The sequence below is a fragment of the Oncorhynchus keta genome, chromosome 3 (genome assembly GCF_023373465.1).
Source record: "Oncorhynchus keta strain PuntledgeMale-10-30-2019 chromosome 3, Oket_V2, whole genome shotgun sequence".
Taxonomy (NCBI): domain Eukaryota; kingdom Metazoa; phylum Chordata; class Actinopteri; order Salmoniformes; family Salmonidae; genus Oncorhynchus; species Oncorhynchus keta.
In genome coordinates, this window is record NC_068423.1 from 21,903,406 (window position 1) to 21,925,254 (window position 21,849).

The 21,849-nt window shown below is 44.8% G+C and overlaps 2 protein-coding genes and 1 non-coding gene across 4 annotated transcripts; 1 reads left to right on the forward strand and 2 right to left on the reverse strand.

The window, feature by feature from the left end:
* Positions 1 to 70: 70 nt before the first annotated feature.
* galk1 (galactokinase 1) lies at positions 71 to 13,853 on the reverse strand. Of its 2 annotated transcripts, XM_052493171.1 has the most exons (8): positions 13,399 to 13,846; positions 10,459 to 10,648; positions 9,884 to 10,003; positions 9,666 to 9,801; positions 9,174 to 9,355; positions 8,941 to 9,091; positions 8,658 to 8,820; positions 71 to 468 (listed from the first exon to the last, which is right to left on the reverse strand). In XM_052493171.1, exons 1-8 carry the CDS (start codon positions 13,561 to 13,563, stop codon positions 397 to 399), a joined length of 1,179 nt encoding a protein of 392 aa, XP_052349131.1. In that variant the 5' UTR covers positions 13,564 to 13,846; the 3' UTR covers positions 71 to 396. The 2 variants fall into 2 exon arrangements, with proteins under 2 accessions (XP_052349131.1, XP_052349136.1); XM_052493176.1 differs by lacking the exon at positions 8,658 to 8,820 and having other exon boundaries at positions 13,399 to 13,853.
* LOC118377223 (BTB/POZ domain-containing protein KCTD21-like) lies at positions 5,970 to 8,619 on the reverse strand. Its single transcript, XM_035764073.2, has 2 exons — positions 7,247 to 8,619; positions 5,970 to 7,103 (listed from the first exon to the last, which is right to left on the reverse strand). The coding sequence occupies exons 1-2, from the start codon at positions 7,664 to 7,666 to the stop codon at positions 6,627 to 6,629; spliced, it is 897 nt and encodes a 298-aa protein (XP_035619966.1). The 5' UTR covers positions 7,667 to 8,619; the 3' UTR covers positions 5,970 to 6,626.
* A 426-nt stretch (positions 13,854 to 14,279) lies between the features above and the next one.
* On the forward strand, positions 14,280 to 14,352 carry trnaa-agc (transfer RNA alanine (anticodon AGC)). Its single transcript has one exon. It is a non-coding gene; the product is annotated as a tRNA-Ala (tRNA).
* Positions 14,353 to 21,849: the final 7,497 nt, after the last annotated feature.

Genomic DNA, 21,849 nt, shown 5'->3' on the forward strand with positions numbered 1-21,849 from the left:
GTAATATAAAAATAATTTCCCCAAATACATTTTCAGATGTCGCACGAAGTATAAGGTCTCAAACTCATCCTGAAGTTTAGAAGATTGTTTATTTATAGTGGAACAATCATCCCATATTAATGGCATTTTTTGCAATTGTACAAAACAACATTATTACAGTCTTTCAGATGCAGCCACAAGAGATTATACTTTATTTGATTTTAGTGCTTGGCAATTACTAGCTGAATTCATATCTGAAGAAACGTCTACAATAGATTGCTTTAGCTGCTCATTTCACCCCCACAGGATTGATTAAACATTGCTACATTAGCAAACAAAAGATCCTAGAAAAATCAACAGGAATGTGTTTTTTTTGCGATGAAGTTGTACATGATGGAAAAATGTAGTATTTGCTCTTCATAGACTCATGACCCGAGCTCCTTGTGAGGGAGTTGTGATGTAGAAAGTTGGGAATCCACTGTATCGCTCCTGTAGAGAGAGAAATGCAAAACTAATGAGTTAATTTATTTGCTTTTGAGGTTAGTTCAAAATATTGAAAACAGTAATGTAAAGATACAAGCGAAGCCATCATCATCCTATTGCTTGCACATACGTTTCCGTTTCCTTCAGGATCTGCAAACAAAGCTGCATTGGGGACTGAGTAGATGGATAAGAGGAAGAGACAAGCTGTTTTCCAACCAGGCATCTTTCCTCTTCCATACTAATATTTCCCTCTCACTTCCTCCATTCTAAAATTACACATATCACATCCCCCTTCCTCGTACAGTATAGAGACAAAATGTCAGTACAGATGCCCTATGCCATCTGGAAAAGAGGAATACCTAGTTGAGAATGCTATTCATTGACTACAGTTCAGCATTCAACACCCTAAAAGCCCCTCCAGTTCAGCATTCAACACCCTCCAAGCTCATCATTAAGCTCGAGGCCCTGGGTCTGAACCCCACCCTGTGCAACTGAGTCCTGACCTTCCTGACAGGCCGCCCCCAGGTGGTGAAGGTAGGAAACAACATCTCCACTTCGCTGATCCTCAACTCTGGGGCCCCACAAGGGTGCATGCTCAGCATGCATGCCTCCAACTCAATCATCAAGTTTGCAGTAGTAGGCCTAATTACCAACAATGATGAGACAGCCTACAGGGAGGAGGTGAGGGCCCTGGGTGTGTGTTACCAGGAAAATAACCTCTCACTCAACGTCAACAAAACAAAGGAGCTGATCGTGGACTTCAGGAAACAGCAGAGGGAGCACCCCCTTATCCACATTGAAGGGACAGCAGTGGAGAAGTTGGAAAGCTTGAAGTTCCTCGGCGTACACATCACGGACAAACTGAAATGGTCCACCCACACAGCCAGTGCGGTGAAGAAGGCGAAGAATCCTCCATCCACCTCTTCAACATCAGGAGGGTAAATTCTCCTCGATTATAATCACAGCCGTAAATATCGCCCCCCAAGCAGACACATTGATGGCTCTGAACGAACTTTATTTAACTCTTTGCAAACTGGAAACTATTTATCCGGAGGCTGCATTCATTGTAGCTGGGGATTTTAACAAGGCTAATCTGAAAACAAGACTCCCTAAATTTTATCAGCATATCGATTGCGCAACCAGGGGTGGAAAAACCTTGGATCATTGTTACTCTAACTTCCGCGACGCATATAAGGCCCTGCCCCGCCCCCCTTTCGGAAAAGCTGACCACGACTCCATTTTGTTGATCCCTGCCTACAGACAGAAACTAAAACAAGAGGCTCCCACGCTGAGGTCTGTCCAACGCTGGCCCGACCAAGCTGACTCCACACTCCAAGACTGCTTCCATCACGTGGACTGGGATATGTTTCGTATTGCGTCAGATAACAATATTGACGAATACGCTGATTCGGTGTGCGAGTTCATTAGAACATGCGTTAAAGATGTCGTTCCCATAGCAACGATTAAATCATTCCCTAACCAGAAACCGTGGATTGATGGCAGCATTCGTGTGAAACTGAAAGCGCGAACCACTGCTTTTAATCATGGCAAGGTGTCTGGTAACATGACCGAATACAAACAGTGCAGCTATTCCCTCCGCAAGGCTATCAAACAAGCTAAGCGTCAGTACAGAGACAAAGTAGAATCTCAATTCAACGGCTCAGACACAAGAGGCACGTGGCAGGGTCTACAGTCAATCACGGACTACAGGAAGAAATACAGCCCAGTCACAGACCAGGATGTCTTGCTCCCAGGCAGACTAAATAACTTTTTTGCCCGCTTTGAGGACAATACAGTGCCACTGACACGGCCTGCAACGGAAACATGCGGTCTCTCCTTCACTGCAGCCGAGGTGAGTAAGACATTTAAACGTGTTAACCCTCGCAAGGCTGCAGGCCCAGACGGCATCCCCAGCCGCGCCCTCAGAGCATGCGCAGACCAGCTGGCCGGTGTGTTTACGGACATATTCAATCAATCCCTATACCAGTCTGCTGTCCCCACATGCTTCAAGAGGGCCACCATTGTTCCTGTTCCCAAGAAAACTAAGGTAACTGAGCTAAATGACTACCGCCCCGTAGCACTCACTTCCGTCATCATGAAGTGCTTTGAGAGACTAGTCAAGGACCATATCACCTCCACCCTACCTGACACCCAAGACCCACTCCAATTTGCTTACCGCCCAAATAGGTTCACAGACAATGCAATCTCAACCACACTGCACACTGCCCTAACCCATCTATCTGGACAAGAGGAATACCTATGTGAGAATGCTGTTCATCGACTACAGCTCGGCATTCAACACCATAGTACCCTCCAAGCTCGTCATCAAGCTCGAGACCCTGGGTCTCGACCCCGCCCTGTGCAACTGGGTACTGGACTCCTGACGGGCCCCCAGGTGGTGAGGGTAGGCAACAACATCTCCCCCCCGCTGATCCTCAACACTGAGGCCCCACAAGGGTGCGTTCTGAGCCCTCTCCTGTACTCCCTGTTCACCCACGACTGCGTGGCCACGCACGCCTCCAACTCAATCATCAAGTTTGCAGACGACACAACAGTGGTAGGCTTGATTACCAACAACGACGACACGGCCTACAGGGAGGAGGTGAGGGCTCTCGGAGTGTGGTGTCAGGAAAATAACCTCACACTCAACGTCAACAAAACTAAGGAGATGATTGTGGACTTCAGGAAACAGCAGAGGGAACACCCCCCTATCCACATCAATGGAACAGTAGTGGAGAGGGTAGCAAGTTTTAAGTTCCTCGGCATACACATCACAGACAAACTGAATTGGTCCACTCACACAGACAGCATCGTGAAGAAGGCGCAGCAGCGCCTCTTCAACCTCAGGAGGCTGAAGAAATTCGCCTTGTCACAAAAAGCACTCACAAACTTCTACAGATGCACAATTGAGAGCATCCTGGCGGGCTGTATCACCGCCTGGTACGGCAACTGCTCCGCCCTCAACCGTAAGGCTCTCCAGAGGGTAGTAAAGTCTGTACAACGCATCACCGGGGGCAAACTACCTGCCCTCAAGGACACCTACACCACCCGATGTTACAGGAAGGCCATAAAGATCATCAAGGACATCAACCACCCGAGCCACTGCCTGTTCACCCCGCTATCATCCAGAAGGCGAGGTCAGTACAGGTGCATCAAAGCTGGGACCGAGAGACTGAAAAACAGCTTCTATCTCAAGGCCATCAGACTGTTAAACAGCCACCACTAACATTGAGTGGCTGCTGCCAACACACTGACACTGACTCAACTCCAGCCACTTTAATTATGGGAATTGATGGGAAATGACGTAAATATATCACTAGCCACTTTAAACAATGCTACCTTATATAATGTTACTTACCCTACATTATTCATCTCATATGCATACGTATATACTGTACTCTATATCATCGACTGCATCCTTATGTAATACATGTATCACTAGCCACTTTAACTATGCCACTTTGTTTACATACTCATCTCATATGTATATACTGTACTCGATACCATCTACTGTATCTTGCCTATGCTGCTCCGTACCATCACTCATTCATATATCCTTATGTACATATTCTTTATCCCCTTACACTGTGTATAAGACAGTAGTTTTGCAATTGTTAGTTAGATTACTTGTTGGTTATTACTGCATTGTCGGAACTAGAAGCACAAGCATTTCGCTACACTCGCATTAACATCTGCTAACCATGTGTATGTGACAAATGAAATTTGATTTGATTTGATTTAAATGTGGCTTGGCACCTAAAACCCTCAAACTTTTACAGATAATAGCAATTGATAGCTCCTGTCAGGATGTAGCACAGCCTGTTACAGCAACTGCATCGCCCTCAACCGCAGGGCTCTCCAGAGGGAGGTGCGGTCTGCCCAACGCATCACAGGGGTAAACTACCTGCCCACCAGGACACCTACAGCATCCGATGTCACAGGAAGGCCAAAACGATCATCAAGGACAACAACCACCTGAGCCACTGCCTGTTCACCCCGCTATCATGCAGAAGGCGAGGTCAGTACAGGTGCATCATAGCTGGGACCAACAGACTGAAAAACAGCTTCTATCTCAAGGCCATCAGACTGTTAAATAGCCATCACTAGCACATTAGAGGCTGCTGCCATTTATACAGTTGAAGACGGAAGATTACATACACCTTAGCCAAATACATTTACACTCCTTTTTTTCACAATTCCTGACATTTAATCAACGTAAAAAATACCTGTTTTAGGTCAGTTAAGATCACCACTTTATTTTAAGAATTTGAAATGTCAGAATAATAGTCGAGAGTGATTTATTTCAGCTTTTATTTTCTTTCGTCACATTCCCAGTGGGTCAGAATTTTACATACACTCAATTAGTATTTGGTAGCATTGCCTTTAAATTATTTAACTTGGGTCAAAAGTTTTGGTCAGCCTTCCACAAGCTTCCCACAATAAGTTGGGTGAATTTTGGCCCATTTGTCCTGACAAAGCTGGTGTAACTGAGTCAGGTTTGTAGGCCTCCTTGCTCGCACACGCTTTTTCAGTTCTGCCCACAAATGTTCTATGGGATTGAGGTCAGGGCTTTGTGAAGGCCTCTCTAATACCTAGACTTTGTTGTCCTTAAGCCATTTTGCCACAACTTTGGAAGTATGCTTGGGGTCATTGTCTATTTGGAAAACCCATTCGCGACCAAGCTTTAACTTCCTGACTGATGTCTTGGAGTTGTTGCTTCAATATATCCAGATCATTTTCCTCCCTCATGAAGTCATCTATTTTGTGAAGTGCACCAGTCCCTCCTGCAGCAAAGCACCCTCACAACATGATGCTGCCACCCCTGTGCTTCACAGTTGGGATGGTGTTCTTCGGCTTGCAAGCCTCCCCTTTTTCCTACCGACATAACGATGGTCATTCTGGCCAAACAGTTATATTTTTGTTTCATCAAACCAGAGGACATTTCTCCAAAAAGTACGATCTTTGTCCCCATGTGCAGTTGCAAACCGTAGTCTGTCTTTTTAATGGGGGGTTTTGGAGCAGTGGCTTCTTCCTTGCTGAGCGGACTTTCAGGTTATGTAAACAACTCTTGGAAAAATTACTTGTATCATGCACAAAGTAGATGTCCTAACCGACTTGCCAAAACTTTGTTAACAAGAAATTTGTGGAATGGTTGAAAACGAGTTTTAATGACTCCAACCCAAGTGTATGTAAACTTCCGACTTCAACTGTACATAGACTTGAAATCACTGGCCACTTTATTAAAGGGACTAGTGTTCGACTATTAATGTTTACATATTTAGCATTTACTCCTGTGTATATACTGTATTCTATTCTACTGTATCTCAGTCTGTCACTCCGACATTGCTTGTCCAAATATTGCTATATTCTTTAGTCCTTTCCTTTACTTTAGATTTGTGTGTATTGTTGTGAATTTCTTAGATATTACTTGTTAGATCTTACTGAACTGCTGGAGCTAGAAACAAAAGTATTTCGCTACACCCCCAACAACATCTACTAAACATGTGTATGTGACCAATAACATTTTATTTTATTTGAGGAAAGGAACTTGAACCAGTCTGACTGATAGGGGGTTCAGGGAGAAATACATTTCATGAAGTAGTGTTTTTATTAAATTGATGAGCTGAAAACATATCTACAGACCGGTCAGTTTATTACACTGTAACACTGTTTAACAAAACAGTACCAACAAATGTACTCATACCCGCTCTGTGGAATGGTCAGATCACCCCTCCTACCAAAGCAGCACACTCTCTCACAGACAATCCACAAACTCTGACACACCCTGTCTCCGTCTCTCTCTTTAACAAATGCACTGATCATCAACAGGACGAGCTGACAACCATTCCTTATTGTTGGGGACAGGGTCTATTCTGTAAAACCAGATGAAGGCCTACCCTACAGTTTAGAACGGACTCCACGGCAGGGCTACTGAGGTCAGAGATCGTTAGAGGGTTCAGATGGCAGGATCAGTCTCAGCTTCGCATCAAAGAGAGGATTGTAAACATTATAGATCGACCTTTCCAATGTTAGTAAAGTCTGTTAGTTATAGACCATTCATAAGCAGTCATTTTCAGTAGGTTGGAAACAATATAGGGTGACCTTTGTTATTTTAGTAAGTCTATGACTGGTGGTTCAGTGGTGAGCTGGAATAAGCTATATCACTAACGCACAAGCTGCAGAGTACGGCAGTTCAAAATGTCCATGGGGTCAGGGGCCACTGAGTTGACCCTAAAACCCTCCGCCAGAGACACCGTCAGCAGCTCCTCCACAAACCCGCGCATGTCTTTGACCTCACAGGGGCTGCGGCGCGGGATGATGACATCACATAGGTCCCCAGAGTGGGTCTGTGTGGCCCAAGAGTCCGAGACGACGAGTCCTCGGTACTGCTGTTTCTCATACTGGTCCTGGGGAAGTTCGTCTGGCCGGGGAACCCACTCCAGTTTGAGCCGGTTGTGGCGCTGGTCACTGGGGAGGGGGGAGGTAGGACCCTGGGTGTTACGGTAGGAGAAGCGCTCACAGAGGAGAACCAGAAAGGCACGCCAGGTACAGAAGATTTCGGCAGTGAGGATGCGCACTGAGCATGTGCGGAGTTCGTAGTTCTCGGGAGCACGGCGTAGGTTGTAGTGTAGCACGCGTACCTGGAATGAGAACGACAGGTTGATGCTGCAGTGCTAATGTGGAGGCACACCCACGATCCACATTAACCAACCCACATGCACACACACGCATGCTTACACAACAACGCTAGCAAACACGCAAAGAAAAACACACACACACACACCTGGCAGTCCACATCCAACAGCAGCATGGCTCCTCTGGGTGCGTCTCTTAGGCTGAGCGGCCCGGCCTCGACGCGCCGCCGTATCTCATCCAGTAGGGGGCGTATCTGGAAGAAATCTGCCTCCCTCCTCAGCAGCCTCATCTCAGAGAACCCCTCCGGCAGGTCCAGGGAGCTGGAACGCAGGAAGTTCAGGATATAGCGGAAAACTTTCCCATCGCGGTCGATGAACACGTTTCCTTGTTTGTCCCGGAGCGTGGAGATCTGTCCGGTGAACATAGCCCCCAGCATGGAGTCTTGGTAGCGTGTCAGAGTGTCCAGGGTCGTGGTGTAGATCTCCCCGCCAACGTTGAGAGACACGGGATCCGACAGGGAGTTACTGTTGCTATAAGTGTTGCTGTCCGGGGAGTTTAGGTTCAGCATCCTCAGGCACTGAGACGACCTCTGCTCAGGTTAGAACACAAGATTAGAACACTCTGGATTGGAAGTGGTGGAACTCTTGTGGAACACTCCTGTTGTTGTCTCTTTTCTATGGAATGCAGTGCTGTTCAAACAAACTTAGAAGTTTCAAGTGTCTTTTGTATCCTGAAGACACTTTGGTTTCAGAGGTGGAAGGGCGAATCTGTATCCGGGGATATGAGCGAGTCACAAAAAGACCCAAGAATGATGAGAAGACAAAAAAGATCAGAAAATATAGTCCCAGTGTGTCTGGAAGCTGGATCTGTAAAAAGCCGGTGTTCTGCGCAGGTCGATTTATCTATCAGTAGTTCTGTTTCTTCATGGTCTTGTGCTGTTTAGGATTCCTGTCAGTGAGCTGAAGCCTGGCTAGTTGCAAAAGGCTGTTTGTTTCAGAGCTGCTGGCAGTGGGAGACGGGAGAGAAGGACAGCGAGGCAACCGGACTTGAATGCTAATAAAGGGACGCTGCTAGCTTTTATTCTCCTGCTGTAACCCATGCTCAGTGCTCTCACACACACACAGACAGGCGTGCGTGCACAAACACACTCTCTCTCTCTCTCTCTCAGGGCTGTCCGGGCAAGACACAGCCCCGGGACCGAGCAGTTTGTCTTAAAGTGACAGAAGAGATTCTAAAAGTGCTTTTATCCACAGTGATTCGTTTGTGCAAGCTTGTCACCAAGTTCCCTTCACTGTGTGTGTCAAATAAAGTTTTATTGGTCACATACTCATATTTAGCAGATATTATTGCGGGTGTAGCGAAATGCTTGTGTTCCTAGCTCAAACAGTGCAGTAATATCTAACAATTCACCTGCCGTGTGTGTGTGTGTGTGTGTGTGTGTGTGTGTGTGTGTGTGTGTGTGTGTGTGTGTGTGTGTGTGTGTGTGTGTGTGTGTGTGTGTGTGTGTGTGTGTGTGTGTGTGTGTGTGTGTGTGTGTGTGTGTGTGTGTTCTTCTTCACCTGTATGTGCTGCATGGTCCTGTCTATGGCTTCAGCCTGCAGTAGTGTGACGGTACATCCTCCAAACCCTCCCCCTGTCATCCTGCTGCCAAACACACCCTCCACCTCTACGGCTGCAGACACCAGCTCATCCAGCTCCTTGCAGCTCACTTCATACAAGTCCCTGACATTAGGGAACACATTACCAAGGGATGCATTTCTATCATGGTTTTCATGCAGAAAAAAAGTATTCTGGACATTAACACATTGACTGAAGATTTCTATGAGGGTGTTCTCTATTCACCTGAGTGAGTTGTGGCTTTCTACCATGAGTTTGCCAAACTCTTTGTAGGCCCCTTTCTTCAGGGCCTCTGCTGCCTGGGCCGTCCGCTCTATCTCCTCAATTACATGACGAGCCCTTCGATAGGTCTCATCGTCCAATCGGCTCTTAGCATCTGGAACAATGGGGGGGGATCACAAAATATTTCAGAACACGATGATTGACTGTATTAGACTAGAACATCCTCTCGTTCTTACCCTCCAGGTCCTTCAGTGTGGCATCTCTCAGGCTGGCCTTTTCCAAGATGGCAGCTGCCTCCTCACACTGTCGTCGTCTGCTAGGGTACTCGCTGCCCGTCAGAGAATGCTTCACGTTCGAGTTACTGATGAGGATGACGAGGCCTGGGTCTGACAGAGGGACAGGAGTGGCCTCCAAAGACCTGAGCGGACAACAGCAGCGTATTACATTACATTACATTTACATTTAAGTCATTTAGCAGACGCTCTTATCCAGAGCGACTTACAAATTGGTGCATTCACCTTATGACATCCAGTGGAACAGCCACTTTACAATAGTGCATCTAAATCTTTTAAGGGGGGGGGGGTGAGAAGGATTACTTTATCCTATCGACTGTATTACACAGTAAAAAGACAGTAACAACCCTTTTAAGTACAGTGTTAGCGTTACTTTACAATTAACCTATAGCATTAGCCATACATAACACTTGAGCCTATAACCAGGCCTGTTACCTGCAGTCTATGAGAAGAGCATGAGCCTCCCTGCCCAGCACGGAGACAAACTGGTCCATGATGCCGCAGGGCACACCTGCATGGGTGTGTTCTGCCTTCTGGCACGCCACCGCCTTCGCCACCTTGTCCCCGTCATCTGAGGAGGGTAGTGGGATGGCATTATGACATCTAGCCTCACTCACAGACTATTGGATGTCACCCAAATATAGTCCACTCACCTGGCTTGAGTTGCTGTAGGAATGTGTACATGGCTACCTCTAGAGAGGCTGAGCTGGACAGACCGCCCCCTAGAGGGACACTACTTGCTATCACTGCCCTGAACCCTGGGACTGGAGGAGCTGAAGGGAGGGACAGGGAGAGACAGAGAGATAGAGGGGGGGCAGAAAGTGAAAGATATCGAGATATATAATATATACACATATATATATATATATATTATATATAATATATATATATATATTATGTATATTATATATATATATATATATTATATATATATATTATATATATATATATACACACATATTATATACATACATACATACATACATACGTACATACATACATACATACATACATACATACATACATACATACATACATACATACATACATACATACATACATACATACATATATATGAATGAGGGGGGGAGTGAGAGAGGGGGAGAGAGAGGAGACAAAGGGGGGGAGAGAGAGAGAGAGAGAGAGAGAGAGAGAGAGAGAGTGACACAACACATCACATTTCAACAGGACTCATGATGTGATACATGAGGTATTGTTTTCCATTCACCTCTGTAGTGCTGCACCACTCCTTTGACATAATTGGCCCAGCTGGGTTTCCCAGGAGACAAAGGAGCCTTGTCATTTGGCAAGTCAAAGTCCACTCTCCTGGGCTCCTCCACATCTTTAGCAGCAGTAATGATGGAGGCACTCTGGCCAGAGGTCCTACTGCCAACCACCACCGTCACCATGGGCAGAGCCTGGCACAAGGATGAAAGAGATACCGCATTGGAGATATGTGACTGACTGATGAGTGCTTCTGGGCTGGGGATCTGTAAAACCATGTTCATTAAATAGTACCCGCAAAACACCCGTCTCAAGGTCAACAGTGTGAAGAGGCGACTCCGGTATGCTGGCCTTCTAGGCAGAGTTGCAAAGGAAAAGCCACATCTCAGACTGGCCAAAAAAAAGAAAAGATTAAGATGGGCAAAAGAACACAGACACTGGACAGAGCATCCCGGAGTCACCTCTTCACTGTTGATGTTGAGACTGGTAATTTGCGGCTACTATTTAATGAAGCTGCCAGCTGAAGACTTGTGAGGCGTCTGTTTCTTGCCCAGTTGTGCACCAGGGCCTCCCACTCCTCTTTCTATTCTGATTAGAGTCAGTTTGCGCTGTTCTATGAAGGGAGTAGTACACAGCGTTGTACGAGATCTTCAGTTTCTTGGCAATTTCTCACATGGAATAGTATTCATTTCTCAGAACAAGAATAGACTGACACGTTTCAGAAAAAAGTTATTTGTTTCTGGCCACTTTGAACCTGTAATCAAACCCACAAATGTTGATGCTCCAGATACTCAACTCATCTAAAGAAGGCCAGTTTTATTGCTTCTTTTATCAGAACAACAGTTTTCAGCTGTGCTAACATAATTGCAAAAGGGTTTCTAATGATTAATTAGCCTTTTAAAATTATAAACTTGAATTTGCCAACACAATGTGCCATTGGAACACAGGAGTGATGGTTGCTGATAATGGGCCTCTGTACGCCTATGTAGATATTCCATTAAAAAATCTGCCGTTTCCAGCTACAATAGTCATTTACAACATTAACAATGTCTACACTGTATTTCTGATGAATTTGATGTTATGTCAATGGATAAGAAAATGGGGTTTACTTTCAAAAACAAGGACATTTTTAAGTGACCCCAAACTTCTGAACGGTAGCGTACATCTCCAATGTCTCCTTTGCTTCTGGGCTGGGTATCTGTACAGCCATGTCATGTACATTTCCAATGTCTCCTCACCTATATACAATGACCCTGTACAAATCAAATAACCACATACAGTACCAGTCAACATTTTGGACACAGCACCACATTTAAGGATTTTTCTTGATTTGTACAATTTTCTACATTGTAGAATAATAGTGAAGACATCACAACTATGAAAAAACACATATTATGGAATCATGTAGTAACCAAAACAGTGATAAACTAATCCAAATATATTTTATTTTTGAGATTCTTCAAAGTAGCCAGCCTTTACCTTGATGACCGCTTTGCAAACTCTTGGCATTCTCTCAACCACCTTCATGAGGTAGTCACCATGAATGCATTTCAATTAACACGTGTGCCTTTTTAAATGTTAATTTGTGAAACATCTTTGCTTCTTAATGCGTTTGAGCCAATCAGTTGTGTTGTGACAAGGTAGAGGGGTATACAGAAGATATCCCTTTGGCAAGAACAGCTCAAATAAGCAAAGAGAATTGACAGTCCATCATTACTGAAAGACATGAAGGTCAGTCAATCTGGAACATTTCAAGATCTTTGAAAGTTTCTTCAAGTGATGTTGCAAAAACCATCAAGGGCTATGATGAAACTGGTTCTCAATGGGACCACCACAGGAAAGAAAGACCCAGAGTTACCTCTGCTGCAGAGGATAAATTCATTAGAGTTAACTGCACCTCAGATTGCAACCTAAATAAATGCTTCACAGAGTTCAATTAATATGTCAACATCAACTGTTCAGAGGCGACTGTGTGAATCAGGCCTTCATGGTCAAATTGCTGCAAAGAAACCCCTACTATAGGACACCAAAGAAGAGACTTGATTGGGCCGAGAAACACCAGCAATGGACATTAGATCGGTGGAAATCTGTCCTTTGGTCTGATGAATCCAAATGTGAGATGGTTGGTTCCAACCGCAGTGTCTTTGTGAGACACAGAGTAGGTAGACGGATAATCTCATGTGTGGTTACCACCGTGACGCATGGAGGAGCAGGTGTGATGTTTTGGGGGTGCTTTGCTGGTGACACTGTCTGTGATTTATTTAGAATTCAAGGCACACTTAACCAGCATGGCTGCCACAGCATTCTGCAGCGATATGCCATCCCATCTGGTTTGCGCTTGAGCCTGCCTGCCCAGCACAAACTATCATTTGTTTTTCAACAGGACAATGACCCAAAACCCACCTCTGGGCTGTGTAAGAGTTATTTGACCAAGGAGAGTGATGGAGTGCTGCATCAGATGACCTGAACTCCACAATCCACTGACCTCAACCCATTTGAGATGGTTTGGGATGATGTATCCAACAAGCGCTCAGCATATGTGGGAACTCCTTCAAGACTGTTGGAAAATAATTCCTCATGAAGCTGGTTGAGAGAATGCCAAAGAGTGTCATCAAGTCAAAAAATCTCAAATATATTTTGATTGAACACTTTTTTGGTTACTACATGATTCCCTATGTGTTATTTCGTTGTTTTGATGGGTTCACTAATAGTCTGCAATGTAGAATAATAAAATTAAATAAAAATCCAGATAATAAAGAAAAACCCATGAATGATTAGGTGTATCCAAGCTTTTGACTGGTACTGTACTTCAGATGTCAATACAAACGGCAGGGAGTTCATTTATCTGTGTACCCAGTGTGGACTGGACTATATAAGTGACACTTTTACAGTCCTAAATAAACAACCATTTATATAATAAACACAACATTCATGACATTATTACCATAGGGAGGACGAATCCTTGGTTGTAGTCGATGTGCTCCCCAATCAGGTTGACCCTGCCTGGGGCACACACTGCCACCTGTGGACCATCTCCCCCGAAGCTCTGCTCGTACACACGTCGAGCCTCGGCAACCAACTCAGACACACTCGGGACTGGACTGGCCATGAATGGAGCAGACGAGTAGAGTAGACAGATCACGAATTCAGAGTCCAAAATCCTGCAGCAGCACTTTGTAAACTTCAATCATTAGAATCTTACGTGAGGTTCTAAGTTTGAGATACCGTTTGAATCACGATAAATAATAGTGTATTACAAGTTTTTTTTATTTTTACGAATAAATCTTTTTTTGGAGTTGGACTAACGTTACAATATAATTGTGATAATATGACATGTGTCAGCTGACTCACTTCCTGAATTGAGCTGGTTTGTTTTTACCCTGCGATTGGCTTAGAAAGGTCACATGACACTGTCAGCCGCGTCCCTTCCCGAAAACCAATGTACAAGGAAATAGACATTTTATTGAAATGACGAGTAAAACGTCAACAATACAAAATATATTCGACAAGGGTGGATTTTTTGTCGGTGAAATAGATTATGTGACAAATAGCGCACGGAAACGCTTTTTTTGTACAAATATTGTCATGAATAACCATTATGTCTAAGTCATTGGACTCACGCAATGTTATGTCCTGTTGTTCTCGCTACAACCATCCCCTTTTAGGTAGAATGCGCATATTTTTTTGTGCTAATGTTATAGTTTTCGCTTAAAAATCTTTCAACTCGTGGATGAAACCTAGCCATTGATAACTAATTGTCCCAGTACTGTAAACTCTTGCAGTGATGTGAGTCTAGTACTCAAAACTTCCCCTGTAACAGCAACTGGGGGATTAGCTCAAATGGTAGAGCGCTCGCTTAGCATGCGAGAGGTAGCGGGATCGATGCCCGCATCCTCCAATACTTTTCGCAGCATCTCCCGAGATATCAAAGGCAACGTGTATACATATCTAGTATTTGTGTAGTGAATATTTATTATCCAATACAATGCATGTTCAACACGTTACCATGCCTTCCCTCTATCTCTTTCAGTGGAGGGCGGTAAATGTTCTCATCCAACTCGAGATAACTGCCTAAATAAAGGAAACAATTGAGTAAATGAGGAATACAAAGTATATTGTCACGGCACTCTATACTCCTCTGTGAATTGGTCATCTCTGTATACCCTCACAAGACCCACTGGTTGATGCTTATTTATAAAACCCTGTTTGGCTTCACTCCCCCCTATCTGAGATATCTACTGCAGCCCTCATCCTCCACATACAACACTCGTTCTGCCAGTCACATTCTGTTAAAGGTCCCCAAAGTACACACATCCCTGGTCCTCTTTTCAGTTTGCTGCAGCTAGCGACTGCAACGAGCTGCAACAAACACTCATACTGGACAGTTTTATCTCAATCTCTTCATTCAAAGACTCAATCATGGACACTCTTACTGACAGTTGTGGCTGCTTTGTGTGATGTATTGTTGTCTCTACCTTCTTGCCCTTTGTGCTGTTGTCTGTGCCCAATAATGTTTGTACCATGTTTTGTGCTGCTACCATGTTGTGTTGCTACCATGCTGTGTTGTCATGTGCTGCTGCCTTGCTATGTTGTTGTATTAGGTCTCTCTTTATGTAGTGTTGTGTTGTCTCTCTTTTTGTGATGTGTGTTTTGTCCTATATTTATATTGTATTTATTATAATTTTTAAAACCCAGGCCCAGCCCCCGCAGGAGGCCTTTTGCCTTTTGGTAAGCCGTCATTGTGAATAAGAATTTGTTCTTAACTGACTTGCCTAGTTAAATAAAGGTTAAATAAATAAAATAAATATTGAAAACAGGTGCTTCCACATAGTTGTGGTTCCTTAATTACGTAATTAAAACGTAACAACACCATGCTTAGGGTCCTGCATAAAACTGCCCAGTTGCCCATTATTTTGGCGACAACGGCTAGAAGAAGCGATCTCGGTGATTTTGAAAGAGGGGTCTCAAAAGAGCATAGGGGTTTAAAGGTTGTGTGTGTCTGCTTGTATCTCAGTCACCAGATCTCAACCCAATTGAACACTTATGGGAGATTCTGCAGTGGTGCCTGAGACACAACCGTCAACATAAAACACCAAATTATGGAATTTAATATGATATAATGGTGTTTCATCCATCAAGTAGAGTTCCAGTAGTGGTGTAAAGTACTTAAGTAAAAAATACTTAAAAGTACTACTTAAGTTGTTATTGGGGGTATCTGTAATTTACTTTACTATTGATATTTTTGACTGTTTTTTACTTCACTACATTCCTAAAGACACTTACTGTATGCACTTTTTACTTCACTACATTCCTAAAGACACTTACTGTATGTACTTTTTACTTCACTACATTCCTAAAGACACTTACTGTATGTACTTTTTACTTAATACATTTTCCCTGACACTCAAAAGTACTCGCTACATTATGAATGGCCAGAATGACAGGAAAATGGTCCAATTCACACACGTATCAAAGGAACATCCCTGGTCATCCCTATTGTCTCTGATCTGGCGAACTCACTAAACACACATGCTTTGTTTGTGTGCCCCTGGTTATCCGTCAATAAAAAAACAAGACAATGGTGCCAACTGTAGAGCCTGTGCAATTTCAACCCGTGTTGATCATTCAGGCCAATATCAAGTGTATTTTAAAAAAAATAATAATAAACAATTGGTTCATGACCAATCCTTCAAAGATGTATGATTTAAAGTCGGAAGTTATTGCACAAAATAAATCAAATAATATATATTCAAGGAGATGGAGAAAAGGAGAGGGAAGGGAGGAGAAGTGCTGAAATTAGGTCCCGCTGCTATGCTATGGAGATGTCTCTCACCATTCCTATGATGTCTGGAATGCTAAACACACACACACACACACACACACACACACACACACACACACACACACACACACACACACACACACACACACACACACACACACACACACACACACACACACACACACACACTCATCAAAATCAAATCAAATTTAATTATATAGCCCTTCGTACATGAGCTGATATCTCAAAGTGCTGTACAGAAACCCAGCCTAAAACCCCAAACAGCAAGCAATGCAGGTGTAGAAGCACGGTGGCTAGGAAAAACTCCCTACAAAGGCCAAAACCTAGGGAGAAACATAGAGAGCAACCAGGCTATGAGGGGTGGCCAGTCTTTTTCTGGCTGTGCCGGGTGGAAGGAGTCATCATGCCAGGTAGTTCTGAGGCATGGTCCTAGGGCTTAGGTCCTCCGAGAGAAAGAGAGAAAGAGAGAATTAGAGAGAGCATACTTAAATTCACACCGGACACCGGATAAGACAGGAGAAGTACTCCAGATATAACAAACTGACCCTAGCCCCCCGACACATAAACTACTGCAGCATAAATACTGGAGGCTGAGACAGGAGGGGTCAGGAGACACTGTGGCCCCATCCGATGATACCCCCGGATAGGGCCAAACAGGAAGGATATAACCCCACCCACTTTGCCAAAGCACAGCCCCCACACAACTAGAGGGATATCTTCAACCACCAACTTATCATCCTGAGACAAGGCCGAGTATACACACACACACACAAACACACGCACGCACTCGCACGCACACACACACACACACACACACACACACACACACACACACACACACACACACACACACACACACACACACACACACACACACACACACACACACACACACACACACAATTTACAGCCCTGAGTGGGAGTGAAGGGGAGCAGAAGCAAGATCAGTCTGTACGGGCTGACTAAAAACAGCTTACGCCACCCTAAGAGGGAAGGTGAGGGAACGTTCCAACGCTGTGGTCTGGACCTGTTTCACCTGGAGACCGACAACACAGGTAAATGCTGTAGCCTCGCATTGCCAGACTTCATAGTCTCATATTCACATGCCTACTGGAACACAAGGAAGGCAGAAGATTGAGGCTTTAGGTAGTACTGTTTCAAATAGGTAACACGACAATACCTATTTGTGTGTGTGTGTCCTGGGTCGTAGTACGTGCAGCATGCGGTGGTGTGGGACCCTCAGTCAGACCTCCTGTTCTCCTGTTCTACACCCCCAGCCCAGAACGTCTTCCCGCAGCCATGCCTTGGCATCATCCCTGGGTCCTTCCCGTCTGCCTCTAGATGACAAAAGCCCCTATGAAGCTACGCCTCACCCCCCCTCAACTCCCTCCCCTCCTTCCCTGCATGTGTGGATCCATCCCTGTCTGACCTGCCTCCAGACCCCAGCTACAGCCACAGTCACAACCTGCAAGCCAAGGTCCTAACCCTGTCTGGCGTGTGTGTGAAAACACCTAAAACAGTTCTGTTGTCTCCCATGGTGTTTCAGAGGAGGACCTGCTGAGGTCTATAGCAGCAGACACAGGAGTATCCTCAACATCAAATAGTAGCTGCTACTCCCCCGGGAACACTTCTCTGTCCCACACGTAAGACCTGCCTGACCACTACACTCCTGACCTAAACTCTAGACATACAGTATCTGGCCCTGACTATATGCTCCCAACATATTTCCTGCAATGAACATATGCTGTACCGTTTATATTTCTGGTTTTATTCTTGACATTGATCATCTAACTCTCTTCCTCTCCTCATTCTTGTAAACCCCATTACCCCTCTCTCTTGCCCTCCCTCCTTCAATCAAGCCCTCCCTCCCTTGCGTTTGCCCACCCACCCAGAGACACCTAACTCTCTGAGGCAACAAAGCCCACCCACAGGAGCTCTGGCCTGGGCATGGGCACCAGGCCTTCCAGGTGTTCTGGAGCCAGCCAGTTTCCTAGACATCGAGGCAGACACTCAGGGAGCTCTCACTCGGATGATTCAGCTCAGAGGCCCCCCCAGGCTTCTAGTGGAGGTGGAAGTGATCAACATGAAGGCCCTGGATCGAAGTGCAGGGCAAACCTGGATTTCAGAGGGCCCTGAGACAGACAGAGATTGAGAGAGTGAGAGAGAGAGAAATCGAGAGAGAGAGACTGACATAGATTCAAGTGCCTACTACTATGTGTATATAGTGAATGAACCTTTAAGATTCCACTAAGATATGAAGTGTGTACTATACTTTAAGATACAAGTTTTCCCACTGTTGTTTACCTATTTTTTAGTGCTTCTGCATTTGAAATTCTATACGCGTGATGAGATTTTTTAACTATTTACTAGTGCTTCTAGAAGTTAGAAGTTCTGCATACGTACAGTAGCAGTCTGGACACACCTACTCAATCAATGGTTTTTCTTTATTTTTACTATTTTCTACATTGTAGAATAATAGTGAAGACATAACATCTCTGATATTAGACATATGAAATTATGTAATAACCAAAAAAGTGTTCAACAAATAGTAGCCACCCTTTGCCTTGATGACAGCTTTGCACCCTCTTGGCATTCTCTCAACCAGCTTCACCTTGAATGCTTTTCCAACAGTCTTGAAGGAAATACCACATATGCTGAGCACTTGTTGGCTGCTTTTCCTTCCCTCTGCAGTCAAACTCTTCCCAAACCATCTCAAATGGGTTGAGGTCGGGTGATTGTGGGGCCAGGTCATCTGATGCAGCACTCCATCACTCTCTTTCTTGGTCAAATAGCCCTTACACAGCCTAGAGGTGTGTTGGATCATTGTTCTGTTGAAAAACAAATTGTTGTCCCACTAAGTGCAGATGATTGTCCCAGACCAGATGGGATGGCGTATCGCTGTAGAATTCTGTGGTAGCCATGCTGTTTAAGTGTGCCTTGAATTCTAAATAAATCACTGACAGTGTCACCAGCAAAGCACCTCCACAGAATCACACCTCCTCCTCCATGCTTCACGGTGGGAACCACACACGCAGAGATCATCCGTTCGCCTACTCTGCGTCTCATCGTGTCGATGGTTGGAACCAAAAATCTCAAGTTTGGACTAATCAGACCAATGGAATGATTTCCACTAGTCTAATGTCCATTGTTCGTGTTTCTTGGCCCAATCAAGCCTCTTTTTCTTATTGGTGTCCTTTAGTAGTGGTTTCTTTGCAGCAAGTCGAACATGAAGGCCTGATTCATGCAGTCTCCTCTGAAGAGTTGATGTTGAGAAGTGTCTGTGACTCTTTGAAGCATTTATTTGGGCTCCAACCTGAGGTGCAGTTAACTCTAATGAACTTATCCTCTGCAGCAGAGGTAACTCTGGGTCTTCCATTCCTGTGACGGTCCTCATGAGAGCCAGTTTCATCATAGCGCTTGATGGTTTTGCGATTGCACTTGAAGAAACTTCCAAAGTACTTGACATTTTCCAGATTGACTGACCTTCATATCTTTCAGTAATGATGGACTGTCATTTCTCTTTGCTTATTTGAGCTGTTCTTGCCATAATATGGACTTGGTCTTTTACCAAATAGGGCTATCTTCTGTATACCACCCCTACCTTGTCACACTACAACTGATTGGCTGAAACGCATGAAGAAGGAAAGAAATCCCACAAATTAACTCTTTACAAGGCACACGTGTTATTTGAAATGCATTCCAGGTGACCTCATGAAGCTGGTTGAGAGAATGCCAAGAGTTTACAAAGCTGATTTGTTTAAGACTTACAGTGTAACACTTATAACACTTAACATAAACTATAGTTTTGGCAAGTCGGTTAGGACATCTACTTTGTGCATGACACAAGTAGTTTTTCCAAAAATGGTTTACAGACAGATTATTTCACTTATAATTCACTGTATCACAATTCCAGTGGGTCAGAAGTTTACATACACTAAGTTGACTGTTCCTTTAAACAGCTTGGAAAATTCCATAAAAGGATGTCATGGCTTTAGAAGTTTCTGATAGGCTAATTTACACAATTTGAGTCAATTGGAGGTGTACATGTGGATGTATTTCAAGGCCAACCTTCAAACTCAGTGCCTCTTTGTTTGACATCATGGGAAAATCAAAAGAAATGAGCAAAGACCTCAGAAAGAAAATGGTAGACCTCCACAACTCTGGTTCATCCTTATGAGCAATTTCCAAACGCCTGAAGGTACCACGTTCATCTGTACAAACAATAATACGCAAGTATAAACACCGTAGGACCACACAGACGTCATACCGCTCAGGAAGGAGACACGTTCTACCTCCTAGAGAGGAACGTATTTTAATATGAAAAGTGCAAGTCAATCCCAGAACAACAGCAAAGGACCTTGTGAAGATGCTGGAGAAAACAGGTACAAAATTATCTATATCCTGTCACGCCTTGGTCATTGTATTTTGTGTTTTCGTTATATATTTGGTCAGGCCAGGGTGTGACATGGGTTTATATATTGTATTTTCGTATTGGGGTTTGTAGTATTTGGGATTGCGGCTGAGTAGGGGTGTTGTATAGGCTTTGCTGCCTGAGGTGGTTCTCAATCAGAGTCAGGTGATTCTCGTTGTCTCTGATTGGGAACCGTATTTAGGTAGCCAGGGTTCCACTGTGTATTTCGTGGGTGATTGTTCCTGTCTCTGTGTAGTTTCATCAGATAGGCTGTAATTAGATTTCACGTTCCGTTTGTTGTATTTTGTAATAGTTATTTAATGTATCGCTTTCTTCATTAAAGACATGAGTAACCACCACGCTGCATTTCGGTCCGACTCTCTTTTGACAAACGAAGAACGACATTACAGAATCACCCACCACACACGGACCAAGTGGCGTGGTAACAGGCAGCTGGAGCAGCGAAGGGAGGACATAAGGACAGCAGAGGAATGGAGTATACGACGTAGGAAGAAATAGACAGTTGGGCGGCCGACCCAGAGAGAGTGCAGGAGCCCGCCTGGGATTCGCTGGAGCAGTGCGAAGAGGGCTATAGGCGAATGGAGTCGAAAAGAAAGACACGGCGGCGCAGAGCGAAAACCGAAAGTAACCCCCAAATATTTATTGGGGGAGGGCTCAGAGAGAGAGTGGCGGAGTCAGGAGTCAGACCTGAGCCTACTCTCCCTGTTAATTGTGAGGAGCAGCGATATAAGGACTTCTGGTCTTGGGAGATGATATTAGACGGAAAAGGACCCTGGGCGCAGCCGGGAGAATATCGCCGTCCCAAGGAAGAAATAGAGGCGGCTGAAGCGGCGAGGCGCTGGTATGAGGAGGCAGCACGGCGACGCGGTTGGAAGCCCGAAAAGCAGCCCAAAAAAATTATTGGGGGGGGGGGCTTAATGGGAGTATGGCTATGCCAGGTAGGAGACCTGCGCAAACTCCCTGTGCTCACCGGTGGGCTAGAGAGACCGGGCAGACACCGTGTTATGCTATGGAGCGCACAGTGTTTCCAGTGCGGGTGCATAGCCCGGTGGGGTTCATATCAGCCCTTCCTATTGGCCGGGCTAGAGTGGGCATCGAGCCAGGTAAGCTTGGGCAGGCTCGGTGCTCAAGAGCTCCAGTACGCCTGCACGGTCCGGTCT